At 42.6% G+C, this 26777-nt stretch overlaps 1 protein-coding gene across 7 annotated transcripts in view; it reads left to right on the plus strand.

Annotated features, from left to right (window-relative positions):
- BTRC (beta-transducin repeat containing E3 ubiquitin protein ligase) overlaps positions 1-22467 on the plus strand; it is a 179236-nt gene extending 156769 nt beyond the window's left edge. For 4 of the 7 annotated variants that reach the window (XM_015063031.3, XM_015063032.3, XM_027062905.2 and 1 more), the window contains 9 exons: positions 631-727; positions 1350-1487; positions 2053-2171; positions 4309-4558; positions 5071-5189; positions 6770-6880; positions 8835-8913; positions 15647-15839; positions 17758-18089. In XM_015063031.3, the coding sequence (XP_014918517.1) occupies positions 631-727; positions 1350-1487; positions 2053-2171; positions 4309-4558; positions 5071-5189; positions 6770-6880; positions 8835-8913; positions 15647-15808 (1075 nt within the window). In that variant the 3' untranslated portion in view covers positions 15809-15839; positions 17758-18089. The other 3 variants (XM_015063030.3, XM_015063033.3, XM_027062904.2) reach the window with 3 other exon arrangements.
- The last annotated feature ends 4310 nt before the right edge of the window (positions 22468-26777 follow it).

Consider the following 26777-nt stretch of genomic DNA (forward strand, 5'->3'; position numbering starts at 1 on the left):
CTTCCATACCTGCTGCTGGACACTCCTGTGTTTCCTTTCTTCTCTGTCAAAATGAATTGAATTGCTCCTTTTAAAGCACAGCTACACTGATCACCAGCAGCCTGGGTGCCCGAGCTGCCAACACACCTTACCCCACATAAATGAAGACTAGAAAAAATGATCTCCGTGATAGAGGCATTCCTACTGCCCATGATGCTAGGCTCCACTGATACTGGCACAGCTTTACTTGGTGGCGGGGGGCGGGTAGGGAATGTGGGGCATGTGCCTAGTTCAGAGTTAGTAGTTACCATCACTAACAAAATTTTCAAAAGCCCAGTGAATCTGCCTGTACAGAGGTCTGATAGACTAGTTGATAAATTCTGAATATACATATTTGCTTGATGACATTATAGTATTCCTGAAGGCTTGATACTCTGATGGCTACACTACAAGTGGTCATGTTTACAATCAGTGTTGACTGAGCTCCTTAGAACCCAGAAAGTTGGGGCTCCTGAAATCAGGCTTAACTTCACACCTTTCCAGGCTACGGAGATTATATGGAATGGTAACTGTGACAACACTTTGAAAAAATAAGAAGCTCCTTGTAAATGTTTGATATTGTGATTTTTATTGAAAATATTTGTTTTTTAGGGGACAGTATTTATTCAAAAACAAACCTCCTGATGGGAACGCTCCTCCCAACTCCTTTTATAGAGCACTTTATCCTAAAATTATACAAGACATTGAGGTAAGAATCTATTTATATTTGGATATTTGCCAAATACTAGAGAATTGTTACAGCAAACCCATTAAGGTTTATTAATGTGGGTTAAAAGTCAATTTCTTTTAAGTAAATAGGGTAGGTAAAATATAGTAAATTGCCAGGCAAAATTTTTAAAGCTTTTAAAGATTGTTTACTGGTAGATAAGTAGATGAGAGAGAGAAAATGATATCTTCATGCAATAGCACTGAGACTGTTATGATACTCCAATATCTTACGAATTGAGCCTTCCTGGAAGTTCACTGGTAGAAATGGCCACCACATAGGTATGGGGAGCACTGAGCATGTAACCTCATGAAGTGCACAGCTTGCCCTCTGTTGCCCCTTTTCCACCAGGTTTATCATTTAATTGAATGAGTTATATGCAGGAGAGTTCTAGAAAGTAAATCTTTAATAACTTTACAAATGAAAAAATGTTATACAAATTTAAACAGTGGTTTTTTTAAAACATATTTTGAGTTTGCCTTAAGTTCTATATAGTTAATAGAGTGAAGCACTGAGCATTTGTCATTGGTTGCCATGAAAGTCAGATAAGGATTTAGTGCTGGTCCTTTCCTAATTACTAACTTTTTATTATTCCTTCTCCCAGACAATAGAATCTAACTGGAGATGTGGAAGACATAGTTTACAGAGAATCCACTGCCGAAGTGAAACAAGCAAAGGAGTTTACTGTTTACAGTATGATGATCAGAAGATAGTAAGCGGCCTTCGAGACAACACAATCAAGGTGAGGTCTGTTCAGTAATGGGAAGATGGCTGAAGGAGAAGGGTGTCCACATTAATAAAGCAGTCCCAGCATCATCTCTAAGTATTATTTCCAGAAGGTAAATGAGAGTTTTAGGTTGTTTCCCATCCTGAAGCCAGAATTGTTTCCTTAAAGGACAGTTACTTACTTTCTGCCAGAAGCATGTACAAATGGATAGTCCTAGGGTTAAATTCTCTCCTTAAAGTGTGCTGAATGTGCTATTACTCCTTTAGGCTTCACATAATTATAGGTTACCTCTGTTCCTTAATGAAAAGGATAAAGTCTGCATTAGTATTGAAGCCACCTATATATGTGTGTGTGTGTGTGTGTGTGTGTGTGTGTGTGTGTGTGTGTGTGTGTGTGTACACATACACACACACACACACATACATATATATAGGTGCTTAGCTATACCTATAGAAAAGAATGCATTCCACATTACTCTGGGCTTTGATTCTTTAGAGGAATCAAACACATAGTAGAGCCAACAAGTCTCAGCACCACCCCATTATCACAGTGATCAAAAAGATCTTGTTTGCCATCCTAGATCTGGGATAAAAGCACGCTGGAATGCAAGCGAATTCTCACAGGCCATACGGGTTCTGTCCTGTGTCTCCAGTATGATGAGAGGGTGATCATAACTGGATCATCGGATTCCACAGTCAGGTAGAGAATTCCAAATGATCTTTTGAACTCTGGAATATCAGATCTGCTCTGTTCTTTGTCATAGATAGTAGTTTTGCTGTATGTAGCTGCATGAACGCAGTTCTGAAACTTCATAACTAAAGAAGAATAAGCCATCAGCTCTCCACATCATTGTGTCCACCTAGAAGTAGAAAACTTGATTTAGGAACGATTAAGGCAAGTTTACATTTTTGCACATTGAAGAAACTACATATTCTGTTTTAATTTGGGAAAATCGTCAATTATAAAAACTTGGTAAACCTTGTGCATGCCTTACAAAACCACCTCGCAGGGGAATGATGTGAATGGAATTAAGCCTCCTTTCAGGTGCTTATAACTGTGGTACAGACATGCATTACCTCCTTTAAAATGTGTACAGGTGAGCAATGCTCTCTCTTTGCCAGCCCCTCCCCTGCTGTCCCTGCAGTTTTTAATTGCAAGCTTTACTCAGGGAGGGGCCTTCAATTTCCAGAGGCGTTAGTGATTTGATGACACAGCCATTATGCTGCTGGAGTCCAGTGTAGCTTGAGTTCTGGGTACCAGCAGCACTGCTGGAAACCTCTGTTAGGAATTTTGCCTTAAGCTAAAGGATTTTCCAAACATAATGCATCAAAAGTAACTTTAAAAAAAAATAGGGAAAAAAAGCAGTTAACTGCATTGTTAGATCCTCTGAAGTTAAATGTTTACCAATCCAAATTATCCTCTGTGAATAAGAAAAGGCTGTTCCTCTTTCTTGTCTTTTGACTTAAAGGCATAGCAAACTCAGTTCTTATAGTTATCGACATTTAACATTTATTGATGCTCTGGAGTGCCTCAAGGAAGCTAAACATTGTAGAGGCTAACATCATTTACAGGATAAGGGACAAAATGATTTTCTAAAAGATGGGGTTAAATTGGAAAAGGAAATAAAATGTGTTATGAAAATCAAAGTAAATACACAAAAACAGAGTAATCAAAATATATCATCACACAAAATTCTCAAGATATCCAAAGGTCCCACACTCTGCTGTAAGCCCCCATTTACACTGTGGCTATTTTTTTCCCTTATTTTCTTTAATGTTTATTAGAGAGCAAGTGAGCACGGGCATGAGCGAGCAGGGAGAGGGGCAGAAAGAGAGGTAGAGAATCCCAAGCAGGCTCCATGCTCATAGCACAGAGCTTGATCCCATAAACCTTGAGATCATGACCTGACCTAAAATCAAGAGTCAGGCACTTAACCAGCTGAGGCACCCAGGCACCCCTGGGGTGGCTATTCTTGATCTCTACCCCCATTCAAGGCACAGAAATGGAACTTTAGACTTAAGAGTATAGGTCATCTTGGGCCTGGCCTGTATGGTAAAATTGAAGATCCAGGGTTATCAAGCTCAAATCCACAGTACTAAGTCAGACTCTTACAGAAGCTTCTTGGCCTGAATCAGTTCTATTTCCTGAGAGCTATCCGTGGGACACTAATGCTACTGTCATTAATCAGATTCCTACTTAAAAATGTATCTCATTAGGGGCGCCTGGGTGGTTCAGTCAGTTAAGCGGTTAAGCATCTGACTTCAGCTCAGGTCATGATCTCACGGTTCCTGAGTTCAAGCCCTGCATCAGGCTCTCTGCTGTCAGCACAGGGCCCGCTACAGATCCTGTCTCCCTCGCTGTCTCTGCCCCTCCCATGTTCATGCGTACTCTGTCTCTCTCTCTCCCTCTCTCTCTCTTTCAAAAATAAACATAAAAAAAAATGTATCTCATTAAAGGCATCAGATTGAATGTCAGAAGTTTTGTAATAATCTTGAAGTCTAGGCCCAATTAGTAGGTGACAGTGGTTGTATCCTCATTCTTACCCTTCTCCCATATAACTCACCCATATTTCAAATAGTGTGTCTTAAGGATTTCACATTGGCAGCATCCTGTCCCTCTCCTTGTCCTACTCTCCTAGTCCAGTCCTCTATCTATCACTTCCCTGTGGTCCATCAGAACTCTTTACCTCAGCTCAGTCCCAAAGCTACAAGAGGGTAGAGTATAACACTAATTATGAAAATGAGGCAAGATGAGTGGGGAATGTGGTAGTCAAATAAATCATAGCCAGGAATATCATCGAAGCCTCAGATAAGCTTCTTAATGTTGTTTGTTCCAGGGTATGGGATGTAAATACAGGTGAAATGCTAAACACCTTGATTCACCATTGTGAAGCAGTTCTGCACTTACGTTTCAATAATGGCATGATGGTGACCTGTTCCAAAGACCGTTCCATTGCTGTATGGGATATGGCCTCCCCAACTGACATTACCCTCCGGAGGGTGCTAGTCGGACATAGAGCTGCTGTCAACGTTGTAGACTTTGATGACAAGTACATCGTTTCTGCGTCTGGAGATAGGACTATAAAGGTAATGAGGCATCTTTTGATAAGTCTCCAATTTAGAGTAAGGGTGTTCATATGAAAATCCAATCAAGGGAAATTTCATATTTAAATGTCCATATGGAGTAGTTTAATATTTAATTCAGATACTAGTCTGTTTGTAAGAAGGCGATGAATGAGACAAGTGGTGTGAAAATTTTGGTTAGGTATCTTAGTCCTATAGATAATGGTGAGTGTGAGAAGGCCAGGGGTAAACTCAGCTTCTAGAAAATTTGTCTGCAAGACCAGACTAATAACTCCATAAGAATAAATCAGTTGGAGGAATTCTCACGTTATAGCAGCCAGCTACAAATTAGCCCTGTGTTATTGAGAATTAAACTTGTCTTTTTTTTTCTTTTCTTTTTTCGATTTGGTTTGGTTTGAGAAGTTGACTTCCCCCTATTGGCTCAGTACTCTTTTCTGCTTCCCCAAGACTCCAATTGCCCTAGATTTTACTAGTAAAAGCACCAAATCAACTGCCAAATACTATTTCTTTTTCAGGTATGGAACACAAGTACTTGTGAGTTTGTAAGGACCTTAAATGGACACAAACGTGGCATTGCCTGTTTGCAGTACAGAGATAGGCTGGTGGTGAGTGGCTCGTCTGACAACACTATCAGGTGAGCAGCAGGTGCCTTTACCCAGAAGGGATCACTATTACTCTGCCATTCATTGTTTGCACACGGATCAAACAAATCTTCAAGTGTGTTATGTTTATAATAAAGTGTTTTTCCTTTCTTGTTTTTTTTTTTTTTTTTAGATTTTTATTTGTAGAGGTTCCTGAGTGACTCTCGGTTAGGCATCTGACTTCAGCTCATGTCTTGATCTCCTGGTTTGTGAGTTCAAGCCCCACATTGGGCTCTGCACTGTGGTGGTGTGGAGCCTTCTTGAGATTCTCTTTCTCTCTCTCTCTCTCTCTCTCTCTCTCTCTCTGCCCCTTCCCCACTTGCACTGTCTCTCTCTCTCTCTCTCTGTCTCTCAAAATAAATAAATAAACTTAAAAAAAAATTTTTTTATTTTTACCCCCAATGTGGGGCTCGAACTCACAGCCCAGAGATCAAGAGTCACACGCTCTACCAACTGAGCCAGCCAGACACCCCAAATGTTTTTCCTTCTGTAGCTTCTTATAGGCCAAAAGTTTGCAAAAAAAAAAAAAAAATTTTGTCCTAAGCAGAAAGATAGCATAGCAAAGCCTTTTATTGATGTGTTTCCATTTTATAATAGTTTCATTACCAGATATACTTATTTTAAAGGTACTGCTTGAATGAGGAAGTGGACAAGAGTGATAAGTAAATGGAGGTTGAAGGCCCTCCTCTTTAAGCTCTTCCTGTGTACAGTTGCAAAGTCCTAATAAGTAGCAAAAGGCCTTTTTTTCACCAGTGTTCTAACAAAAAAAAGAAAAACTATTTTTTCCCTACTAGAAATTGTGCATTTTGTTTTCTTAGCATTACGTAATTATCCATAATTTGAAATTATGAAGAATCCACAGCTTAAAGTACTTTTTTGGTGTTTTCATCTTCACAAAGATGAATGACACAGATATGAATAGAATTTGGAAGATTTATGAATCCTTTTCCGTTCCTTCAAATAGTACTAAGAGAATGAAAAGGCTATTAAAAAAACAACGGATAGAGCTTTTGTCACATCTAAGGAAATTGTCCTTTCATTTGCCTTGGTCTGGAAGCATATAATTTTTTAAATTAATATATGAAAGTTTTTGAGAACTTGCTTTTTGTTTCCATTATATGAGAAAGACTGTCCTGGACAGTGGGTAAAAGCAGAGAGTGTCCTTACTAACAGACGTGGACATGCTTTGTGAGAGCAGGATATCACTGATACCCTGCATCTCATTCTTAATAGTGATTTCAGGAAGCATTACTTCTCTTGGCTTGGTTTTGTCCTTCACAGGCAACTGGGGACATTGAATTCATCCTTTTTATGCCTTGGGGACCCTGGTTACAGAATTATATAAAGCATCGTGCTTTGAAAATATATATTTCATTTGAACTTAAATCATACATTCTTCTGCCTGAGTTATACAGCAGAAAGGAAATAAATTACATTGAAAAGAGTATATTTTTGTATGATTGTTGATTGATTTTATGTTTGTGGATTTTTTGAAGACATACAAAGTGTATTATTATAACATCCAAAGCTTTAGAAAAGAATACACGAAAGTTCACTCAATTTTCTCTTCCAGATTATGGGACATAGAATGTGGTGCGTGTTTACGAGTGTTGGAAGGCCATGAGGAACTGGTGCGCTGTATTCGATTTGATAACAAGAGGATAGTGAGTGGTGCCTATGATGGGTGAGTTTGCTAACAGTGTTTAAAAAAAAAAAAAATGTACATCTTGATCCCTCCTGCCTGAGGATGTTAAATATAGTCTTCCCTTGACTCTAAAAGATTATAAATTTCATGGAAGCGGTCTGATACTATATTTCTTGTGCCTAATCTATATATTCACCTTTGCTTTATTTAAATAAACTTTTAAAAAGAAAAAGTATTTATTTTGAGAGAGAGAGCAGGGAGGGCAGAGAGAGAGTCCCAAGCAGGCTCTGTACTGTGAGCCTGGAGCCCAACGCAGGGCTTGAACCCACAAACCATGAGATCATGACCTGAGCCAAAATCAAAAGTCAAGACACTTAAGCAGCTGAGCAACCCAGGCACCTCTCTTGTTTACTTTCTTTTCTATTATTTACTATTCTCCTCTTTTCTTTCCTTTTCTTTTCTTGTTTTTTAACAAGAAATGTTTTTTAGAACATCTAAATGTTTTTTAGAACATTTTCTAAAATGTTCTTCCCAGTCATTTAATTGTACTTGTTTGCTCCTGATTTTCATTAATATAAGTTATTTGGTTATACATTTGTCTGTTTTACTCTATAAAGCAATGAACTGGAAAAATCCCAGTATACCAGGATATGTGTATAAAATAGTGACTTATTAATAAAATTGAAATATTGGAGGCAGTATCTTTGGGGCACAATGTGGTAAGGTCCTGAATTTTTATCTTTTTGAGAAATTCTAAAAGTGCAGCTCTCTTGTCTTCACTTCTCCTAACATTTCAGTTACAACAAGTTTAGTAATCTTTATTTTCTTTGGTCTAATAGCAATGGTACTAGAATCCATTCATGTTGTGAGTGTGTACCATGTCCAGCAGTGGTAAGCACACAGTAAACTCTTAACGAAAGTATATTCACTTAAAAGGCCTCCTTATCATTTCTTCTTGTCAGGGTGCCTAACATGGGGGAGTGGAAGGCTACAGTTCAAATACTGGCAGCTTTTAAGTATCAGAAGCTGACTTACAGCTTGATCTTAGTTTATGAGCTGGCTTTACTGATTAAGACAACTCAAGCTGCAGGAAGCAGAGCTTCCTCTGCTTTGAGTCAGCCGTCACTGTTCTACCCTTGGGAAATTGTTCAGGGTGTGATGACACATTCCAGCTAGGTTATATTTTCTCATTGCCCCAGTTTTGATCTGTTCCCACCTTTCTTGGGTTTTATCTGTTGTTTACCGTGAGAAGGCATAACCATATGTTTGATTTTTAGAAGGGCTAAGCTTTTCTTACTTAAACTATGAGAATTTGCTTATATAAACTCCAGAGTTCAGGGGCGCCTGGGTGGCTCAGTGGGTTAAGCGTCCGACTTTGGCCCAGGTCATGATCTCACAGTTCGTGAGTTCAAGCCTCTCATCGGGCTCTGTGCTGATAGCTCGGAGCCTGGAGCCTGCTTCGGATTCTGTGTCTCCCTCTCTCTCTCTCTGCCCCTCCCTAGCTCACGCTTACTCTCTCTCTGTGTCAAAAATAAAAATAAACTTTAAAAAAAAAATTTTAACTCCAAAGTTCTTCAGTGAGTTCCAGTCCTCTGGTACACGTGACCTGGGCCATTCTCAGAATTGTAGGTTTCTAGGCCTAAATAATCTGTTATATCATTCAGAGGTCTAGTATGTAAGATCTCTTCCTGGCCCCAAAATATGGTGTAAATTTACCATTCACTATCTTCAGCTTGGTTAAGGCTAACCTGTTCCTCATTTTTAGGTTAAATTTGTACCTTTTCCCCTGTTGAGACCAATAACCTTGACCCAAGAATGAATGCAAGGACCAAGTCTCCAAAAACAAAAAAGTTTTTGTATATTCTTGTGAACCGCATTTGTCATATAAATTACTTTCACCATACATATTTATTGCCGTGACTTTGTGCTGTTCTTCCTGTGGTCCCTTAATTTTGCTTTTAATCAAGATTTTTATCCCATTTTTGATCTTTAGAAAAATTAAAGTGTGGGATCTTGTAGCTGCTTTGGACCCCCGTGCTCCTGCAGGGACGCTGTGTCTACGGACCCTTGTGGTAAGAGCCTTGAGGGGGCTGGGGAACAGGAAGGGGAAGGAATTAAACATTGATGTGCTGTGGAATACAGATCTGGATTTGATAGTTAGACGCTCACAAAACCTACTACTAAGTGGAAAGGCAACCAATACATGACAATAAAATATGTTTATATAGCGCCTTTCATCCAAAAGTGCTTTAGAGACTATATATGGAGAGGAACGTGGCAGCTGTTTAACAGCTGCACAGCAACTCTACACAACAGTTTAGTACAGGAAGTGAATAAGAATTCTGTATCCACCAGAAACAGTAGGGGGTACTTAGGGAGAGAGAACATAATTACTCAAATTGGAACCTGTCCAGAATCTGAGGACCTGCACACCTGTGCCTGCGAAAAGTGCCGTGGGAGCCTGTGTGAGCCCCCGGTCAGCCCCCTAGCTCTGCAGCCTGTTCAAGGCATGCCGCCTCCAGCAACATGAATCCTGTCTTTTTTATTCCTCATATACCCCCTTGCCGTGAACATCTTGACAGTTGAAGAAAGAAGTGACTCAAAAGGAGGAAAGTCACCTTTGAAAGTACTAAATTCTTTATCGTGGTGTTCACCAAAGGCCCGGATGAGAAAATGGCCTAAGGTTAAAAGCAGCCGCCATTAGAAAAAGAAGATTAGGTGGGACACCAGGGAGCAGAGAATCTTTTGCACAACTCAGGAAAAAGATGAGAGCTAGCGTTTGAAGCCAGTGTTCTGAATCGTGACTCTCAACATTTGGCAGTCTCTGCTCTGGAGAAGAGAGAGAGAGACGTTTCTTTGTCTTAAAACTTTGTTGGATTTAAAGCTCTTTCTTGCAGCACCAGACCTACTTTGCCTGTGTTTCACACATGTTTTTAAAGTGTGCACTTTCATTCATTTGCAGCTAAACTAAGTCTGGTTTATTGTGAAGTATAATTTATACACAGCAAGTTTTACCCTTTTTTAGTGTATTTTTTCTGAATTTTGCGGTGGGTAAATACCTCAGTCAAGATCTAAAATATTTCTATCGTCCCAAAAACGATGCCCCCTTCATATCAATCCCCTCTCCTCCACCCCTAGCAACTGTTCTTCTGATTTCTTCCTAATAGTTTTGCTATCTTATGAATGTCATATCAAGTAAATCATATAGTATGTAGCTTTTGCATTTGGCTTTTTTCACTTCATTCTAGATTCATTCATGTTGTTGCATGTTTTAGTGCTTTTTTTTTTTGTATTACTGAGTAGTAGTCCATTGTGTGGATGAGCCAGTTTGTTTAATTGCTCACCAGTTTAAGGACATTTGGAATGCTTCCAGTTTGGGGTGATGCTGACAATATTCCCATACAGATTTTTGTGTATATATACTGTTTTCATTTCTCTTGGGTAAATACCCAGAGAGTAGGAGTGCAATTTCTGGGTCCTATGATAAGTGTGTGTTAAATTTACAAGAAACTACCAAGCTGTTTCCCAAAGTGCCATTTTGAGAATTCACAAATGCAAACCATTTTGTATTTCCATTGACTTAGTATGAGAGTCCCATTTTTCCACATCCTTGACCATACTCAGTATTGTCAGTTTTTTTAAGAATTATAGTAGTCTGAGTGGGTGTGTAGTGGTTGTAGTTTTAATTTGCATTTCTATGATAATTAATGGTGTAGAACATCTTCTTATTTGCTTATCTTCTTTTGTGAAGCGTCTGTTCAAATCTTGTCCTCATTTATTTATTGAGTTGCCTTATTACGTTTTTAAAAACTGATTTATTGAGATGTAATCAACATACAATACAATGGACATATTTAAAGTGCACAACTTAATAAACTTTGACATAGGTACATACCAGTGAGACCATCCACTTCTGCCAAGATTGTGAACATGTCTTCGTGCCCCCTCTGTAATCTCTTCTTCCCATCCCACCCCACTTCCCGCTATTCTAGTCCCCAGGCAGCCACTGATCTGCTTTCTGTCAGTATTGATTTGTGTGCATTTTCTAACTTTTATAAATGAAATCACACAGTATGTATTCTTTTTTGTCTGTTTTCATTAAGCCTAATTACATGTCATTGATTTGTGTCAATAGTTACATTTCTTTTTAAAAATTGCTGAGTAGTACTCCATTGCATGGTTATACCATAATTTCTTTATCCTTTTGCTGGATGATGAAAATGTGGGTTGTTTCCAGTTTGGGGCTATCATAAATAAAGTTTCTATAAACATTTATGTACAATAAAATGAACATATGCTTTGGTTTCTCTAAGGCAGAATAGGAGCAGAATAGTTAAGTCATATGTCTCATATTTTTAGAAACTGCCAAACTGTTCTCCACAGCAGTTGTATCATGCAGTGGTGCATGAGAGTTCCAGTGACTCCACATCCTCACTAATCCTTAGTACAGTCTTTTTGAATCATTCTAATAGTATATTGTGGTACCTCATTGTGATTTTAATTTGCACATACCTAATGTTAATAATGTTGAGCATCTTTTCATGCATTTATTTGCCATCTGTATGTCTGCTTTGGTGAAGTATCTGTTTTGAATCCTTTGGTAATTTTTTTTTAATTGACTGGTTTTCTTAGTGAGTTTTGAGATTTCTTTTACTTATTCAAGATACAAGTCCTTTAGGAGATACGTGATGCATACATATATTTTCCCAGTCCATGCTTTGTTTTTCATTCTCTTAAAAGTATCTTTTGAAAAACAGAGATTCTTCATTTTTATTAAGTCCAGTGTATCAACTTTTTCCATTATGGATTGTATTATTTGCAGTTATATCTTAAAAAAAAAAAAAAATCTTTACCTAATCCAGTGTCACGGAGATCTTCCCCTGTGTTTTCTTCTAAAATTTCTGTAGTTTAGGCTTTACATTTTGGTCTGTGATTCATTTTGAGTTCATTTTTGTAGATGGTACAGATACGGATTGAAGTTCATATCCAGTTGTTCCAGCACTATTTAGGCAATCCTCTGAATTGCCTTTGCAGCTTTGTCAAAAATCAATTGACCATATATGTATGGGTCTACTTATGGACCCTTTCAGTTCCATTGGTCTTTTTTTTGCCAGTATCATACTCTCCTGGTTACTGCAGCTTTTTATTAACTCTTGATGTCAGTCAGGTAGTGTAAGTCCTTCAACTTCACTCCTTTTCAAAATTTTTTGGGTCCTTTGAATTTTCATGTGAATTTTAGAATCTGTTTGCCAATTTCAACAACCAAAAAAAAAAGTAAAAGGGCTGAGATTTTCACTTGGGATTGTGATGAATCTAGATCAGTTTGGAGAAAATTGACTTCTTAACAACAAAGAGTCTTCTGGTCCATGAACACAGTATATCTCTCCATTTGTTTAGGTCTTTAAAAATTTCTCCAACAGTGTTTTTTATACCTTTCAGGGTAAATAAAGGTCTGACACATCTTTTGTCATATTTATCCCTAAGTGTTTTGTAATTTTAATGCCATCATAAATAGTATTTTTTTAAGTTTCGGGAGGTATTTTAAATTTCTAATTTCTAAACTGTTCATTACAAGTATATCAAAATACACTTTTACTTCTTTTATGATCTGTGTGCCTTTCATTTCTCTTTCTTGTTTTGTACTAAGACCTTCAGTACAGTGTCAAAAGAATTGGGAAGTGTAGATGTCCTTATCTTGGGGAAAAGACAGTTGGTCTTTTACCATTGTGTGTGTGTGTGTGTGTGTGTGTATACATATATTTATATTTTGTATATGTATCTTGTATATATGTATATATTTTGTATATATGTATATACATACATGTATATATTTGTGGATACCCATTGATTAGGAAGTTTCTTTGTGCTCCTAGATTGCTGAGAGTTTTTATTGGGAATGGATTTTGTATAACTCCTTTTATGTGCATCAAAATGTTAAACCTAATTTTGTATCACTATAGATCCCATGAACATTAAAAGGATAATAATCAGGGACTACTGTGAACAACTCTGTGCCCCCAAATTTGATAACCTAGATGAAATGGACCAATTCCTCGAAAGGTATAATCTTCCACCACTCACATAGGAAGAAATAGACAATCTGAATGGGACTGAATCAGTATTAAAGAAATTTAATCGATAATTAATAACAGAATAATAATTACAAAACAGAAAGCACAGGCCCAGATGGGTTAACTGGTGAATTCTACCAAATTTTTAAGAATGAATTAATACCAATTCTTCACAATCTTTTACAAAAGATAGAAGCAGAGTGAATACTTTGTAACTCCTTCTGTGAGGGCAGCATGACCCTCATACCAAAAACAAACAAAGGTATTACAAGAAAAGTACAGATGAGCCTGTCTCATGAACACAGATGCTCATCTATGAGCTCATTTACTTCTTGTGAAGAATGTAAAATGGTGTAGCCTCTATGGAAGGCAGTATGGGGTTTCTCAAAATATTGAAGATAGCATTACCATATGATCCAGCACTCCCACTTCTGTGTATATATCCAAAAGTATTGAAAGCAGAATCTCACGCATATGCAGTTCATATCAGTATTATTCGCAGTAGCCAAGAGGTGGAAGCAACCCAGGTATTCATGAGCAGATGAATGAATAAACCAATGTGGTGTATATATATGTACAGTAGAATATTATTCAGCCTTAGGATATATTGTCACATGCTACAACATGAATAAAATGTAAGGACGTTATTTCAGTTGAAACAAGCCAGTCACAAAAAGACAAAATACTATATTATTGCACTTACATGAAGTATCTACAGGTGATCAAACCCAGAAAGTAGAATGGTGGTTGCCAGGGGTTGGGGGGAGGGGGAAGAGATAGGGAGTTGTTGTTCAATGGGTATAGAGTTTCAGTACTGCAAGATGAAAAAGTTCTGGATGTTGATTGTACAACATTGTGAATGTACTTAACAACACTGAACTATACACTTAACGATAAATAGGTAAGATGGTAAATTTTATGTGGTTTTTACCATAATTCAAAATAAAATATTTTTTTTAATTTTTTTTTTTTTAACATTTATTTACTTTTGAGACAGAGAGAGACAGAGCATGAATTGGGGAGGGTCAGAGAGAGAGAGAGGGAGACACAGAATCCGAAACAGGCTCCAGGCTCTGAGCTGTCAGCACAGAACCCGACGCGGGGCTCGAACCCACGAACCGTGAGATCATGACCTGAGCCGAAGTCGGACGCTTAACCGACTGAGCCACCCAGGCGCCCCCAAAATATTTTTTAAAAATGCTAATGTTAACGGCAAACACAATTGTATGACTAATATGAGTTTATTAGGCAGGAGTTTTTGGTAATGTCTTAAACTGTTTGCTTAAGAGCTAAGTGTAGTCTTGTCACTGTCCTTACATTTAGTGATTTCACAATAAAGAAAATATCTGTAATTATTTAAAAATTAGTAGTATAAGCCAATAAAATGAAGTAACTTTTAATAAACCTCATCAAAGTATTAGCAAATTGAATTCAACAGTGTATTAAAATTGTACACTATGACCTAGTGGTATTTATTCCAGGTATACAAAACTGGTTTAATACTTTTTTAAAAATCAACTATTTAATCCATCACATCAAAAAGCTAAAGAAGAAAAATCACGTGGTTATGTCAGTAGATGCAGAAAAGATATTTAGCAGAATCCAGTATCCATTCATGATAAAAACTCTCAACAAACTAGGAATAGAGGGGAACTTCCTCAACTTCATAAAGAAAAATGCAAATTAAAACTCTTATAAAAAACCACTATTCACCTACCAGAATGGCTAAAATTAAAAAGATTGACAGTATCAGTTTGCTGGAAGATGTGGAGCAGCCGGAACTCTGACACACTGCTGGCGGCAGTATAAACTGGCACAACTTTCATAAAACTATTTCCCTGTACCCGCTAAAGCCAAACCTACCTCCTCTGTGGCCCAGCAGCTCTGTCTACCCAGGTGAAATGAGAGCATGTATCCATCAAAAAAACATGGACATAAATGTTCATAGCAGCTTTATTAAATAGCCAAAACTAGGTCAGGCCATATGTCCACCACAGGAGAAAAGATAAATTGTAGTGTGTTCAAATAATGAAATGCCAACCAGTAATTTAGAAAACGACCATTCCATGCAGTAACAAAGAGGAATCTTGCACTGTTGAGTAAAAAGATATATGCATTTATATATATATATAATTCACAAACAAAAAAACGAATTGATAATGAAAGCATTGGGGTGAAGGTAGTATTGAATAAGGGCCATGAGAGCACTTAAATTTTCATGAGTTTTGCAAGCCAGTTGACCTCACATGGGTAGCTTGAAATTAGCCACTGTAGGAATTTTTACATCATGAAAATACACGAATGCTTTTACAAATTGGGGAGAATTTGTTGATAAACCATTTCCCAGCGTGCCTCATGTTACTGCTCATCAATCCTTGGCCTCTGACCATAGAAGGATCCAGCAGATACAGAAAGAGGATAAGGCCAGGTAGGTACTGAGGAATGTTCTCGTTCAGCCTAAACCAAGGAGAGGTAGCAATGAGAAACCAGCATACTCTTTGACATGGCTCAGCTGTAGTGAATGTAACTTTGTACAAAATCAGCTGACCAATATTTGATTTTTCCGTTGTGCCTTTAATCCAAATTACTTTTTCTCTGTGTTCTTGAAACAGCTAAATATTAGAGAAAAATATCATCATACCATAGTCTTTCCATAGACTCCTTTTGACATGTTGCTGAATTTGTGTCCTTTTGATTTTGAGTAGTTCAAAAGTTTTTGTTTCTGCTGCTTTAGGAGCATTCTGGAAGAGTTTTCCGACTCCAGTTTGATGAATTCCAGATTGTCAGTAGTTCACATGATGACACAATCCTCATCTGGGACTTCCTAAATGATCCAGCTGCCCAAGCTGAACCCCCCCGCTCCCCTTCTCGAACATACACCTATATCTCCAGATAAATAATCATACAGTGACCTCATACTTGCCCAGGTATGAAAAAGAATTGTGTACATAGCACGGTGGGTAGGAATATTGGCTGTAAGGTGTTGCTAGTTCATAGAGCCTTCTCACGCCCTTTATCTCTACAATTCCTGTTAAGCAGGTAAAGCCAATAACATGAGACAGGGCTGGGGCTGCATATTGGACGCTGTCTTTCATCAAGGTAGCTAACCTCTCAGTTCTAGGTGATTGTTGAACTAGATCTGGATGGTCCTTATGTAGTAGAATGAATAATTCCCACCCCAGTTATCTGATGGGATTGTTAAGACAATAAAATGAGATTTGAATCCATTTCAAAACTAAGAGTAATGACCCATAAGCCTATGACTTTGTAGTTCCCATATCAAACCAGTTCCCGTAACAGAGACCCTTTAAACCAAGTAAATAATGTGTGAGTGGAAAATTTTCTTGGTGACGTCTTTTGGCTGACTTCTCACAGCTCTGCTTTGTCAGTGTCATTGGATTATAAAAAGTGGCTTTTTTTATCGTCATCCCCCCTCTTCATGCCCTCCAAAAAAGAAAAGAACTGTCTTTTGACCTTGCAAGTAGCTCTGCAGTTGGTGAGAACTCTGGGTACTCTCCCACTCGAGTCTGCAACCTTCCTGTGCAGCAGGAGAACATCCTATGTTATGGTATATTCAGATCGCACCCAGTGTCAGGCAGTTCAGATCCATTCATCAGGCTATCATTGGGCTAGGAAAGCTGCACTCCTGGGCAGTGTTGCTGTCGTTATGGTTTCTTATTCCCTATGCCTACCTCACTTCTATGGCAGAAGTAGAGATTTAGTACACTTTACTACACATCTTTTCATAGTGGTTCTTCTAAGTGGGGTGGTCCGTGCCCCTGCTGGGCTCACTTCATCGCTCGCTGCTCTCACAGAGGATATGCTGCTTCCTATCCCTCAGCCAAATCACACAGGCAAGCCTAGGTGAGAATCCCTGGGCAAGCAACTTCCAGAGCCTTAGACTCCTTACTGGTAAGATGGGTTGCAATCCCTATCTCACAGAGCTGTTGTGGAGGATTGCCTTGAAATGTCATATGTAAAATGCTTAGAGCTTAGCACAGTGCCAAGCATAGAACAAGCCCTCAGTAGGAAGTGGTCATTGTTAGTAATACTATAATTGTCATGTACCCGTCCCCTCCTTTTGCCAAAATTTTCTCTTCATTGGATTGCTGTGGCATTTTGCCACTTAAAATATTCTTCCTGGTTCTCTGATTATGTCTCCTGTCTCCCCTCACCCCTAAAACACAGACATCACCGAAGAGTGTGTCTCGGGCTTTTCTTACTTTTTGAAGCTTCCTGTTCTGGTTGCCTTTTCTCAGCTCTCATCTCAATGTAGATGGCTCTCAAACTTATATCTCTAGTCCCAACCTCTGTCTTAATCTCCATGCCACATTACCAGCCACCACCTACGCATCTGGCCTTGGAGGTACCAGAAGCCCATCCAATGCACATTTCTAACAATCAGACTTTCATCTGTTCTGCTGGGGCCCTCCAGCCAAGTGGCCAGACAGCTTCACCCAGCTGCCCCACTCATGCTGGTGGCACAGCTGTGCTTCTGGCCACTCGGGGCCAGAACCTCAGAGCCAGCCTCATCTACTGCACCATTACAGGGAGCGGGTGAGAGCTTGATGATATACCCACCAGAGTCACTCTTAATCTCAAGGCATCAGAGTTACCCTGCACGAGCGCTGGGGCCCTGGGCATGTCAGTGAGCCCCACCATGTCACCAGGCAGGCTACGTAGCCTTTGACAGAAGCTCCTGCTTGGCATGGGCAGAGAGCAGGTGTTAGGAAGGACCTCTGAGCCTTTCTCCCAATTGACAGCTGAGTTAATATTCTTCTCTCTCAGAGCAAGTGAGAAACGTAGGGAAAGGGACTAATGACTCTGTGCTCTGTTTTCACACAGGACTCATTAAAGTTGCGGTATTTAACATATCTGCCAATACCAGGATGAGCAACAACAGTAACAAACTACTACCCACTTCCCCGGACTAGCCGAGGAACGGGGATTTGAGACTCCTGTTGGGACACAGTTGGTCTGCAGTCGACCCAGGATGGTCTACTCAGCACAGCTGACTGCTTCCGTGCTGCTATCAGAAGATGTCTTTTATCTTTTGTGAATGATTGGAACTTTTAAACCTCACCTCACCTCCCTCCTCCTTTCCTCTCTGCACCTGTTTTTCTTCATTTGGTTCCAGACAAAGATGACTTATAAATATATTTAGTGTTTTGCCAGAATCTCTCTTGCCTTGCCGTTAAGCAGAAGAACTAGTTTCCCTATATAGCCTTCTGGGAGACCAACTTCTAGGGGACAGGGGATACAACTTCAAGCCAGACAGCACCCAGTTTCTCCCTGTGAACTGCAGGAATGCCCAGCACCTGGCAGGATCAGCCCAGCCCCACTGTGCTTAAGAGGAGACAGCTGTCTTATGGCCTTTGGGGCAAGAAAGAAAGAGAGAAAACGAGAATCCACACTGGAAGATCTGGGCCTCTTTCCTTTCATCTCTTTCTCTGTTTCTGTCCCTCGTCCCCTCCTCCCCCGCCCCCCTTCAGCCTTTTTCTGCGCCACCTGAGAAGAAAGAGTATGAAGAGAGTAATCTCAGTTAACATGAGGCAAATCAGCGAGAAAATGCCACACCTGGAAGAGCTAAATGCTGTTCGGTCAAAATTTCAAACCCAAGCTTTTGCTTCAGATGACCCCATGTGGCAGCAGTGGGTTCTTAGAAGGTACCCCCATCGTATTTGCAACTCTTCTCTCTTCTTCTAACACCACCCCCCTCCAAAAACGGTGTGGGGTGGGGGGGCAGAAATTGCCTGGGCTCCATCAATGGCTGCCTCTTTTCTGGACTCAGCAGTCTCCTCGATTCCATGTAGAGTGTGGAAAGGAGTTGCTGATTGCATTTCCTCTCATTAACAATTAGATGTGTAATAAAAAGCATTGTACTTCATCTTAAATCACTGGTAAGGCTCAGCCTAAAGAAAGGTTTGAAATGGCCGGAGCCAGTTGCTGGGTGCATTCTGCATAATGGCTCACATCTCTGATTTGCTCATCAGGGTCTGTGAGCACCCAGCGCCTATATCTTTGCCGAGATCACGATCAAAGCAGCTGAAGAAGTGGTCAGGGTTAAAAGTGGATTTCTTTCTCATTTAGAACAGTAAATATCATCTCTCAAAAAGCAAGCTAATCATCTCAACCTTGCACTGTAGAACCTTCTTCACGCATTTCCCAAATCCCATATTTACAAAAGGGCAGAGTTGCCAAAAAGAGGATCAGGGTGAAGTTTGGCACACAGGGTTTACTAACGGGGCAGACACTGCCTTCTCTTTCCTTTTCTTCCTCCTCCGGCCTTATTTAACTCTCCACTCTCCCCAACCAATAAAATTTCTCTGGATGTTGGTAAGCAACATAAACAAATGGACCTCAGCAAGAGCCAGGCCAACCTGGCCACTTGAAAGGCAGCTGTATGGGCATCAGGTGCAGGGCACATGTGCCACCCCAACCTGGGAACACAGGGTATACTATCAGCATGTGCCCAGCGTGTTTCCCAGGGCAGGCATGGAGCTGCCCCAGCCATCTTGTGTGGCATGGGCGCACACATCACAGGCCCAGTGCCACACCGCTGTCTCTAGTTTCCCTTGGAAGCTGAACAGTCAGGCCTGTCGTTTCTGTTCCTAATCAAAGCAGTTGAGTAAAAGCCCCTTTTAAACCAGCTGCTGTAGAAACATCAGAACAGGAGGCAGTTGCAGGTGACCTCAAAGCCAGACCACTTTTAGTTTAGCAAAGGGAAGAGGAAGAGAAAGCCATGTTCACTCTTCCCTCCTGATTTGACTGAATGTTGTTATTACATATTGGGAGGCAAGTTATGTATATGCATTTTTCCTTTCTGACTTCAAGAGTGCTTTTAAGCTTTTGGTTCCAGGTTATATTCAGAAACTACTTCCCAGTGTAACATGTCCTTGCCTGGGAAATACTTTCTGAGTATAATTCCCTTCCCAGCTACCCAAATGCTACAGAGAAATGTCTTCTATTTAGCCATCATCAGAGTTCCTTGTCTGTTGTGTTGACTTTTTGGCTTTTTGCTTGGTTAAGGATTTTGCTACAGGTGAGGCAGAGGGCCATCAGCCCCGAATAACACACAGGTCAGGCATTAAAGAGGCATGGATTTCAAGCTGTTTGAAAATATTGTCCAATAGCCATAACTTTACTAGCCCTTCTATTATATGCTGCTGTTTAAACGTGGGAGCTGTTGAATATTCATTGGTGCCCGGGGTTTTGCTCTCCCATCTAGGTTCACTTTAAGGTAGATTGTTTCTTAGATTGTTTTGAGGCTTGTCCAGTACATCATAAATGAGATCGAGAGTGGACCCTGCAGTCTGGAGCCATTAGCTCCATCGAGGATATTCTCCAAGTTGTCCTCTGCTGCTGATGGAAATGGGAATGAAGTGAAGTGGTCTGAAAAACTGAGTCAGTCACATTTCTCAGCTCTGGGGGTCATTTACCAGTTCATTGTAGAAGAAGTAATCAGGTAAGTAGAAGTTCATTTCCAGAGAAGGTAAACCCCACTTACCATCTCTGCATGATTTCAGTGGGAATTGATTATCACTAATCCCCAACTGGGCTAGAATAAATGTAAAGTTTGACCTTTTTAAAAAGAAAAGAGAAACAAAGTCTCAACACATTGAAAGGAATGGTAGAAAAGGAGCTAAAGGAGTCTCTTGACTCAGAAACGCCATGTCTCCATTGTAGCTTAGTCTCTTCTCACTAAAATTCCAGCATGGGCCTGAAAGAACTGTTTCATAAAGATGGGAGGAAGCCCCTTCAAAGGCGGGCACACAAGGAGCGAGTGCATGCACCTGCACCCAGGAGCTCTCTGGGCACGTGGGAGCTCTCCAGTCACACTGGGGCTGCTTGGACAAAACCAGCATGCCTTGCTGCACGTGTGTGTATTTTCACTGCTGAGAACATCCTTTTCCTTTGTTCTGTGCAATTTGAAAGTGGACATGGATTGTGAATGGGAGGCGTTTTACACTTGTCCCTTGGCAAGATTTTTTCTGGTGACTCTTCACCAGAAACTTCAGAGACAGGACTCTCTGAACTCTATTGACATGTAATAAAGTCTGGCCCTCATAACTTGCTTCTGAACTAGAAAAAACCCTGGGACCCCTAAATCATTCTGTTTTCTGCTTGAGTAAGAAAAATCCTTTTTATTTTTCTTTTGTAAAGTCATAAGCTGAAGAGAAGAAAATATGCACTCTTCTCCCCTGCTGCCTTCTGGTACCCATTGGTCAGAGCAGCTGTGGTTGGTCTACTCTTTACTTAGCACTTGATTGTACATGGAAGCCAAGGACTTGGTGTGGAGGGGGGGTGGATATTGGAAATAATTAGAGTGGTTTTTTCTCCTTCCTAAAAGTAGATTAGATACCTCGGTATTGTTGACCTTCTTGGCATCTTACATTTACTTTAGATGGTAATACCTTCCTGCCTGAAGTGCAAGCCATCCAACCCAGAATAGTGCAGGCCTGAGAGCCTAGGCTGCAAGCTTAACTCTGGAGGAATCCAAAAGTACTTCCTGGCGGAAAAGGGGATGCTTAGATACCCACCACCTGTGACCATCATGCTCTTTGATGATCAGGTTTACCCTATCACTTTAATCCACATTTCCGATCTCCTTCCCTATTTGGATGAGTTGGACAGACTTTCCGAGAACTGGACAACATGAAAAGGTGCCCTTGCTTCTCTTTGCCTTCCTCTTTTCTCTCCTAGAATAACTCTCGCTTGTAACAAGCACACCCAAAGCCTGCAGGCTGAGTTAATCTCCCTGGGCTGATCACTGACCGAGCAGAGCCTCTTACTTTACCATTGTCTCAACATAATCAGTGCCAGAAAGATAGCCGTCTCCAGGGTAATAAAGCTGAGTTTTGCTTCTTGCTGTTTTTATCTGTACTTCATTTGTGACTTCAGAATCCTTGGAACTGAGGAGAGAAACCAAAAAAGCACGATTATGGCTGCCTGATTTCCAGTGGAACTTCCCGGAAACCTCTTCTGTTGGAAGTTGAGTACCTATGATCTAAAATTTCCTGGAGAAATTTAGAAAATTAGATGACCTCTAAAAGATGTGGTCTCCAGCCCACCCAGCTGGCTCTCTCAGCTCCTGGTTGGCTATGTGTGTATTTAAGGATCAGTGCAGTAAATGGCATTATAAAGCGTCCCTTCCCCTCTATCCTTTTCTCCTCTTGGACACTGAAGGAAAAGACCAACAAGGAGGGTTAGACCTTTGGGTACCAAGGAAACTAACACCTTCCCAAATCATTCAAGCCCATTCAGACTGTTCTGAGGGATGTTCGTTGGACTTCAGCTATGGGGCAGGCCTGCCTGACGAGTGTGAGCTTCCCTGAGAGCTTTTGATTGGCTCAGCCCTCTGTTCTCTAGACTCCTAAGTACTGACTGCTTTGACTTCTGTGGTTATGTTATCGTGATATGTAGTCAAGGTACCAATATGTTCACAACCTAGGATCATGGTAAAATAGTGTGTTCTGGTTTTTTTTTTTTTTTTAACTGTTCAGAAAAAAAAAAGTAACTTAAATTACAAATATAAGATTAAAGTGAGTTTTCTAAGTGTCTTGTCTCTTTGCCCCAACATCAAGAGGACAATGAGTTTCGATATACAAATTGAGGGCATGCACAGATACCTTTTAAGATAATCTGATGTGAGAAAACAACATTTAGAGAAGTCAGGGCCAAATGGTGTGAATAATTATGGGACCACTGGCAGACAGTGTTCCAAAGTGATACCTAATTTAGGAACTGGTCACCATGGCCTCAGCCTGCCCCATCCCAGCCTGAGCCTAAAACTTAGGTTTTCCTCTGCCTCCTTAGTGGGTGAGAGGACAGGTTTCCCCTGCATCCCCTTCAATCAGTTTCAGGAGAGGTGAGCTCACATTCAGGAGCAATTTCCAGAGAAACTCCCAACAAACTACAAAAAGGAAGGGAGTGGGGCAGAGTGCTTGGCTGTCTCAGTCGGTAGACGATGCAACTCTTGTTCTTGGGGTTTTAAGTTCAGGCCCCACGTTGGGTTTAGAGATTACTTAAAATCTAAAAAAAAATTTTTTTTTGAGAGAGCGTGTACATGAGGAGGGAGAGAAGAGGAAGAGAGACAATCCCAAGCAGGCTCAGCACCACCCAGCACAGAGCCCAACATGGGACACGATCTCACGACCGGAAGCATTGGCCATCTGGGGCAAAACTGCTTCTCCAGGTGAACCCATCCCTCTCTCTCCTTAAACAAAACCTCGGGGGGAGAAAAAAAATCTTGGGAGAAGGGTACAAGGTTATAAGCATGATGGACTCTACTCCCTCTTGCCTTACATTTGGGAGCTTTTAGAGGTCGTGCTCCTCCCCGTTTGACTAGACTCCCTGGATCTGTCAGCCTGTGATCTCAGTGCTTATACCTAGACTGAGACTGTGCTCCTGAGAGCTCTCTCAGACTGTTAGATATCAGGGCCCCAAGTGCAGAACTACGCTGCTAGAACTGGAGACACGTCAGAGCCTCAGGTGCACCGGCATTTTGCAGGCGGGGAACCTGAGCAGCAAAAGGGCCTCCTCACATTGCCTGAGACCACACTGGAGTTTCCTGCCGAACTACTAAGGACAGGGAGGGAGGAGCCCACAGAGACCAGGCCACTGGTCAGTTGTCACCAGCTAGGTTCCTGAGCCCAAAAGTGAGCAGGGGCTGGGCCTGGATTTTATGGGTCTCACCTTCAAACCAGTGTCAAGAAGGTTGGGGTCTTGTAGGGCATGCCCTTGGAAGACTCAGCGCTGAAGTCACTGTGTCCTAGAGCGAGACTGGGCTTGGAATCCCTCTCCCTTTGAAACCTAGAGCTGCCCCACCATCAGCAATGACTAAGGGAGGAGACCTCTCTTCCCCCTGATTGGCTCTTGCCAATTAAGAGCATTTTATTAGGCTGCTAATTAAAGGCACTTCGTTAGCAGCGGGAGAGGCCGGGTGGGTGCCTGGTGAGATGGAGCTGAAGCCAGGAGAAATTGTTTTCCTCCCCCCGTGGAAGCGGAGCCTCTCAGGGAACCCTCTCAGTCCCCCAACGTTTCCTGCTGCGCCTGCCACACCCCTTGCTTTCAATTAGCAGCTCTGAGGGGAGTGAGGTCATTACCAAGCCCAGGTGGAGAGCTTCCCCTGCCTAAGGACACATGAGGCCCTCAGGTACTGTGCCAGTCTGTCCGGGCACCTTGTTTGGAGTGAGCCAGGGAAGGAGAGGCTAGGCCGCCCCAGGGCTTGTGTTCTCCCCAGTAACAAACGGCCCACACCAAGGCTATTGCTAGTGGTCACCTGGTGAACAGGATGACCGGTAGCTTGGTCACATGGTGTGAGTCTCCACGACCCCTTCCTCATCAAAGGCTCACTATGTTATTAGCAAGTGTAACCTTCCTACCGGTCACTTTGCAGGAGCTGCACCCACATAGACCCAGAGTGGGTCCGGGACAAGGAAGGGCTGATGGGTTTACAATCCCAGCCACACAGACCCTGAGAGGACTCTAGTCCTGAGCTCATCACACAGCTGAGGCACTTCCCCTGCGTGGTCCAAGTGAGCCTAGGCAAGCCCTCCAGCCTGGCTCTGACTTGGCACATGGGGGCTGGCATGCAGGGTCAAAGTTAGCCCCTCTCCAGAACCCTCCCTGTCCCGCCTTGCTGCCCTCTTCACCCCCTCACTTAACTGCAGAATTAGCACCAGCCCAGACTGGGAGGGCAGATTTATGGCTAGGCCTGCCTCCCTCCATTTAACCCAAGGCCGGCCCTGGCTCCAGACACTAAATTAGATTTTTGACAATTAGAGAGACTAATGGGCACATAGCCATCCCCAGAGCCAGATATCCAGCAAGGCCGTCCTTTAATATCCACCACTGCCCAGCCAGCTCCTCCTGGCCGACCTCCCCTCTTCCCAGGTGGGCATTTCTCTCCCAGGCCCTGTACCCCTCTGCCCGGGCTCTGCGTGCACCACTGAGGTTCCTCTGGTTCCTTCTCCCTTGATTTTCTTACCCCTCCCTCCTTCCCACCACTTGCCCCGTGCCAGCTCTATTCTGGGGCTCTGTCCCTCCCATCTCTCCATCTCCGCTTTCACCAGGGCCCATCCCTCTGCAATCTTTCCATCTGTGCCTAGCGGACTGCAAGCCCCTTGAGGGCAGGTGTTTGTGCCCTATCCGTATCCTACATGCTCAGCCACCAGTGGGTGCTTTAGTAAATGTTTCCTGAACCTGCCTCCCGCCCTCCTCCCCCTGAGCCCCTAGACCTCCAAGGCCACCCACCCTGCCCTCCTGGCCCCAGTCCCAGCCCTGCTTCTGGCCCGGCTCTGCCCCAGTGCAGGCTGGAGCCCCCTTCCCTGCCGCCCCTCAGCTCTGGCCAGTCTTGGGCTGGGCGGGTAATGAGATTGCAGTAAGTGGTGTTGGGGGGGGAAGCTGCTCACATTCACTCAGGCAGACTCATAGCTCTGTCAGGCTGATTGGTCCTGAGTGGAGACGCAAACGGCCCCCCACGGACACGCTGAGATTGGTTATAAAATTACAAGCATTTGTTCTGCTGTCAGTGGCCTTCCCTCCCTCCCCTCTGCCTGCCTGCCTGGGCTCCTCCTTGCCTGCCCCCCCAGCCCTATCTCCCCTGGGGTCAGCCCACACACCCTGAGGGACCCTGGCCAGGGGCCACCACAGCAGATGAGGCTGAGGCCACCAAGCTCCCCATCTAGGCAGGCCTTCTTGCCTTGACCCCAGGATGGTCAAGCTTAGGCTGGCCCCAGAGTGACCTGACCCTGTGCTCAATGTTTCCTATTCCCTGAGAGTGCAGATGGGGGCCCAGGGCAAATAGGCCTTGGAATCCAGATGCTCGGACCCCAAGTATGGGAAGACGTCCTGAGGCCAGGCATCCCAGACAGCTGGTGCCCACAACTCCTGAGGTGGCCCTGGGTAAGGGTAGGGGGTGTGTGGAGGGCGTAGTCAGAGGCCTTCCCTCCTGAAGATCACTGGGAGGAATCCACCTCTTTTCCCTTCGTGTGGCCAGTCCCCTGCCCGGTACCCTGACCCCATATAAGGACAAATCAGCCCTCAGGATAGTACCCCCCCATCCCAGTCCCTGATAGCTGGGACAGACCTAAGATCCAGTATGGCCCACTAGATGCCCCAGTGTTGTTACCCTATACCGGGTGAGTCCTCTTGGCCTGGCCCCTGCACTCACCCTCTAGGGCCAAGGATCAATGACCATGAGCCCAATTACTCCCCAAGCTGGTATGCCTTGAAATTCTATTTTGTGCTCTGGTGATACTCCCGGAGAGATACCTGCTCCTCACTGGCCTTGCTCACTTACCTGCCCAGTCCCTCTCGTGCCTCTTCCACCCTCCATCCTCCAATAACCTTGGCTTCCTTCCACCCTCAATCCTCCAACAAGGCCCCAGCCCCTGGCCCTTGCCTGGCCCCTCAGGGCCTCAGTATCTGCCTTCCTGTCTGTCACTATCCTGTCAGGAGGCATCAGGACATCCTATAGCCAGCTACGGAGTGCTGCAGAGGGGGATGGTTCCCTAGCTTGGACGAGGGAGCTTTTCGGGGCAATGTGTCCTGGCTGCCGGCTACAAGGTGCCTTCCTGCCATCCGTCATTCATTCTCAGCCCGGAATGTATTTGCTGTAATTACATCTTTAATTAGGGTGGTGACGGCTCATTGTTCACCAACAATGATGGATCAGATCCTCCTGCTTGCCATCCTCCCTCTGTCCAGCACCATCCAGGTCAGCTCTCCCCCAGCTCAGGTGGGGAAGAATGCAAGAACTTGCTCTCATCTCACTGAGGCCCATGAGCTCCATTCCAGTAGTGATTATGTCCTTTTAGACCCCTGGGGATTCCCAAAGGACTGCTTAGACTCTGATCCCTCCA

Source organism: Acinonyx jubatus, chromosome D2 (genome assembly GCF_027475565.1).
Source record: "Acinonyx jubatus isolate Ajub_Pintada_27869175 chromosome D2, VMU_Ajub_asm_v1.0, whole genome shotgun sequence".
Taxonomy (NCBI): Eukaryota; Metazoa; Chordata; class Mammalia; order Carnivora; family Felidae; genus Acinonyx; species Acinonyx jubatus.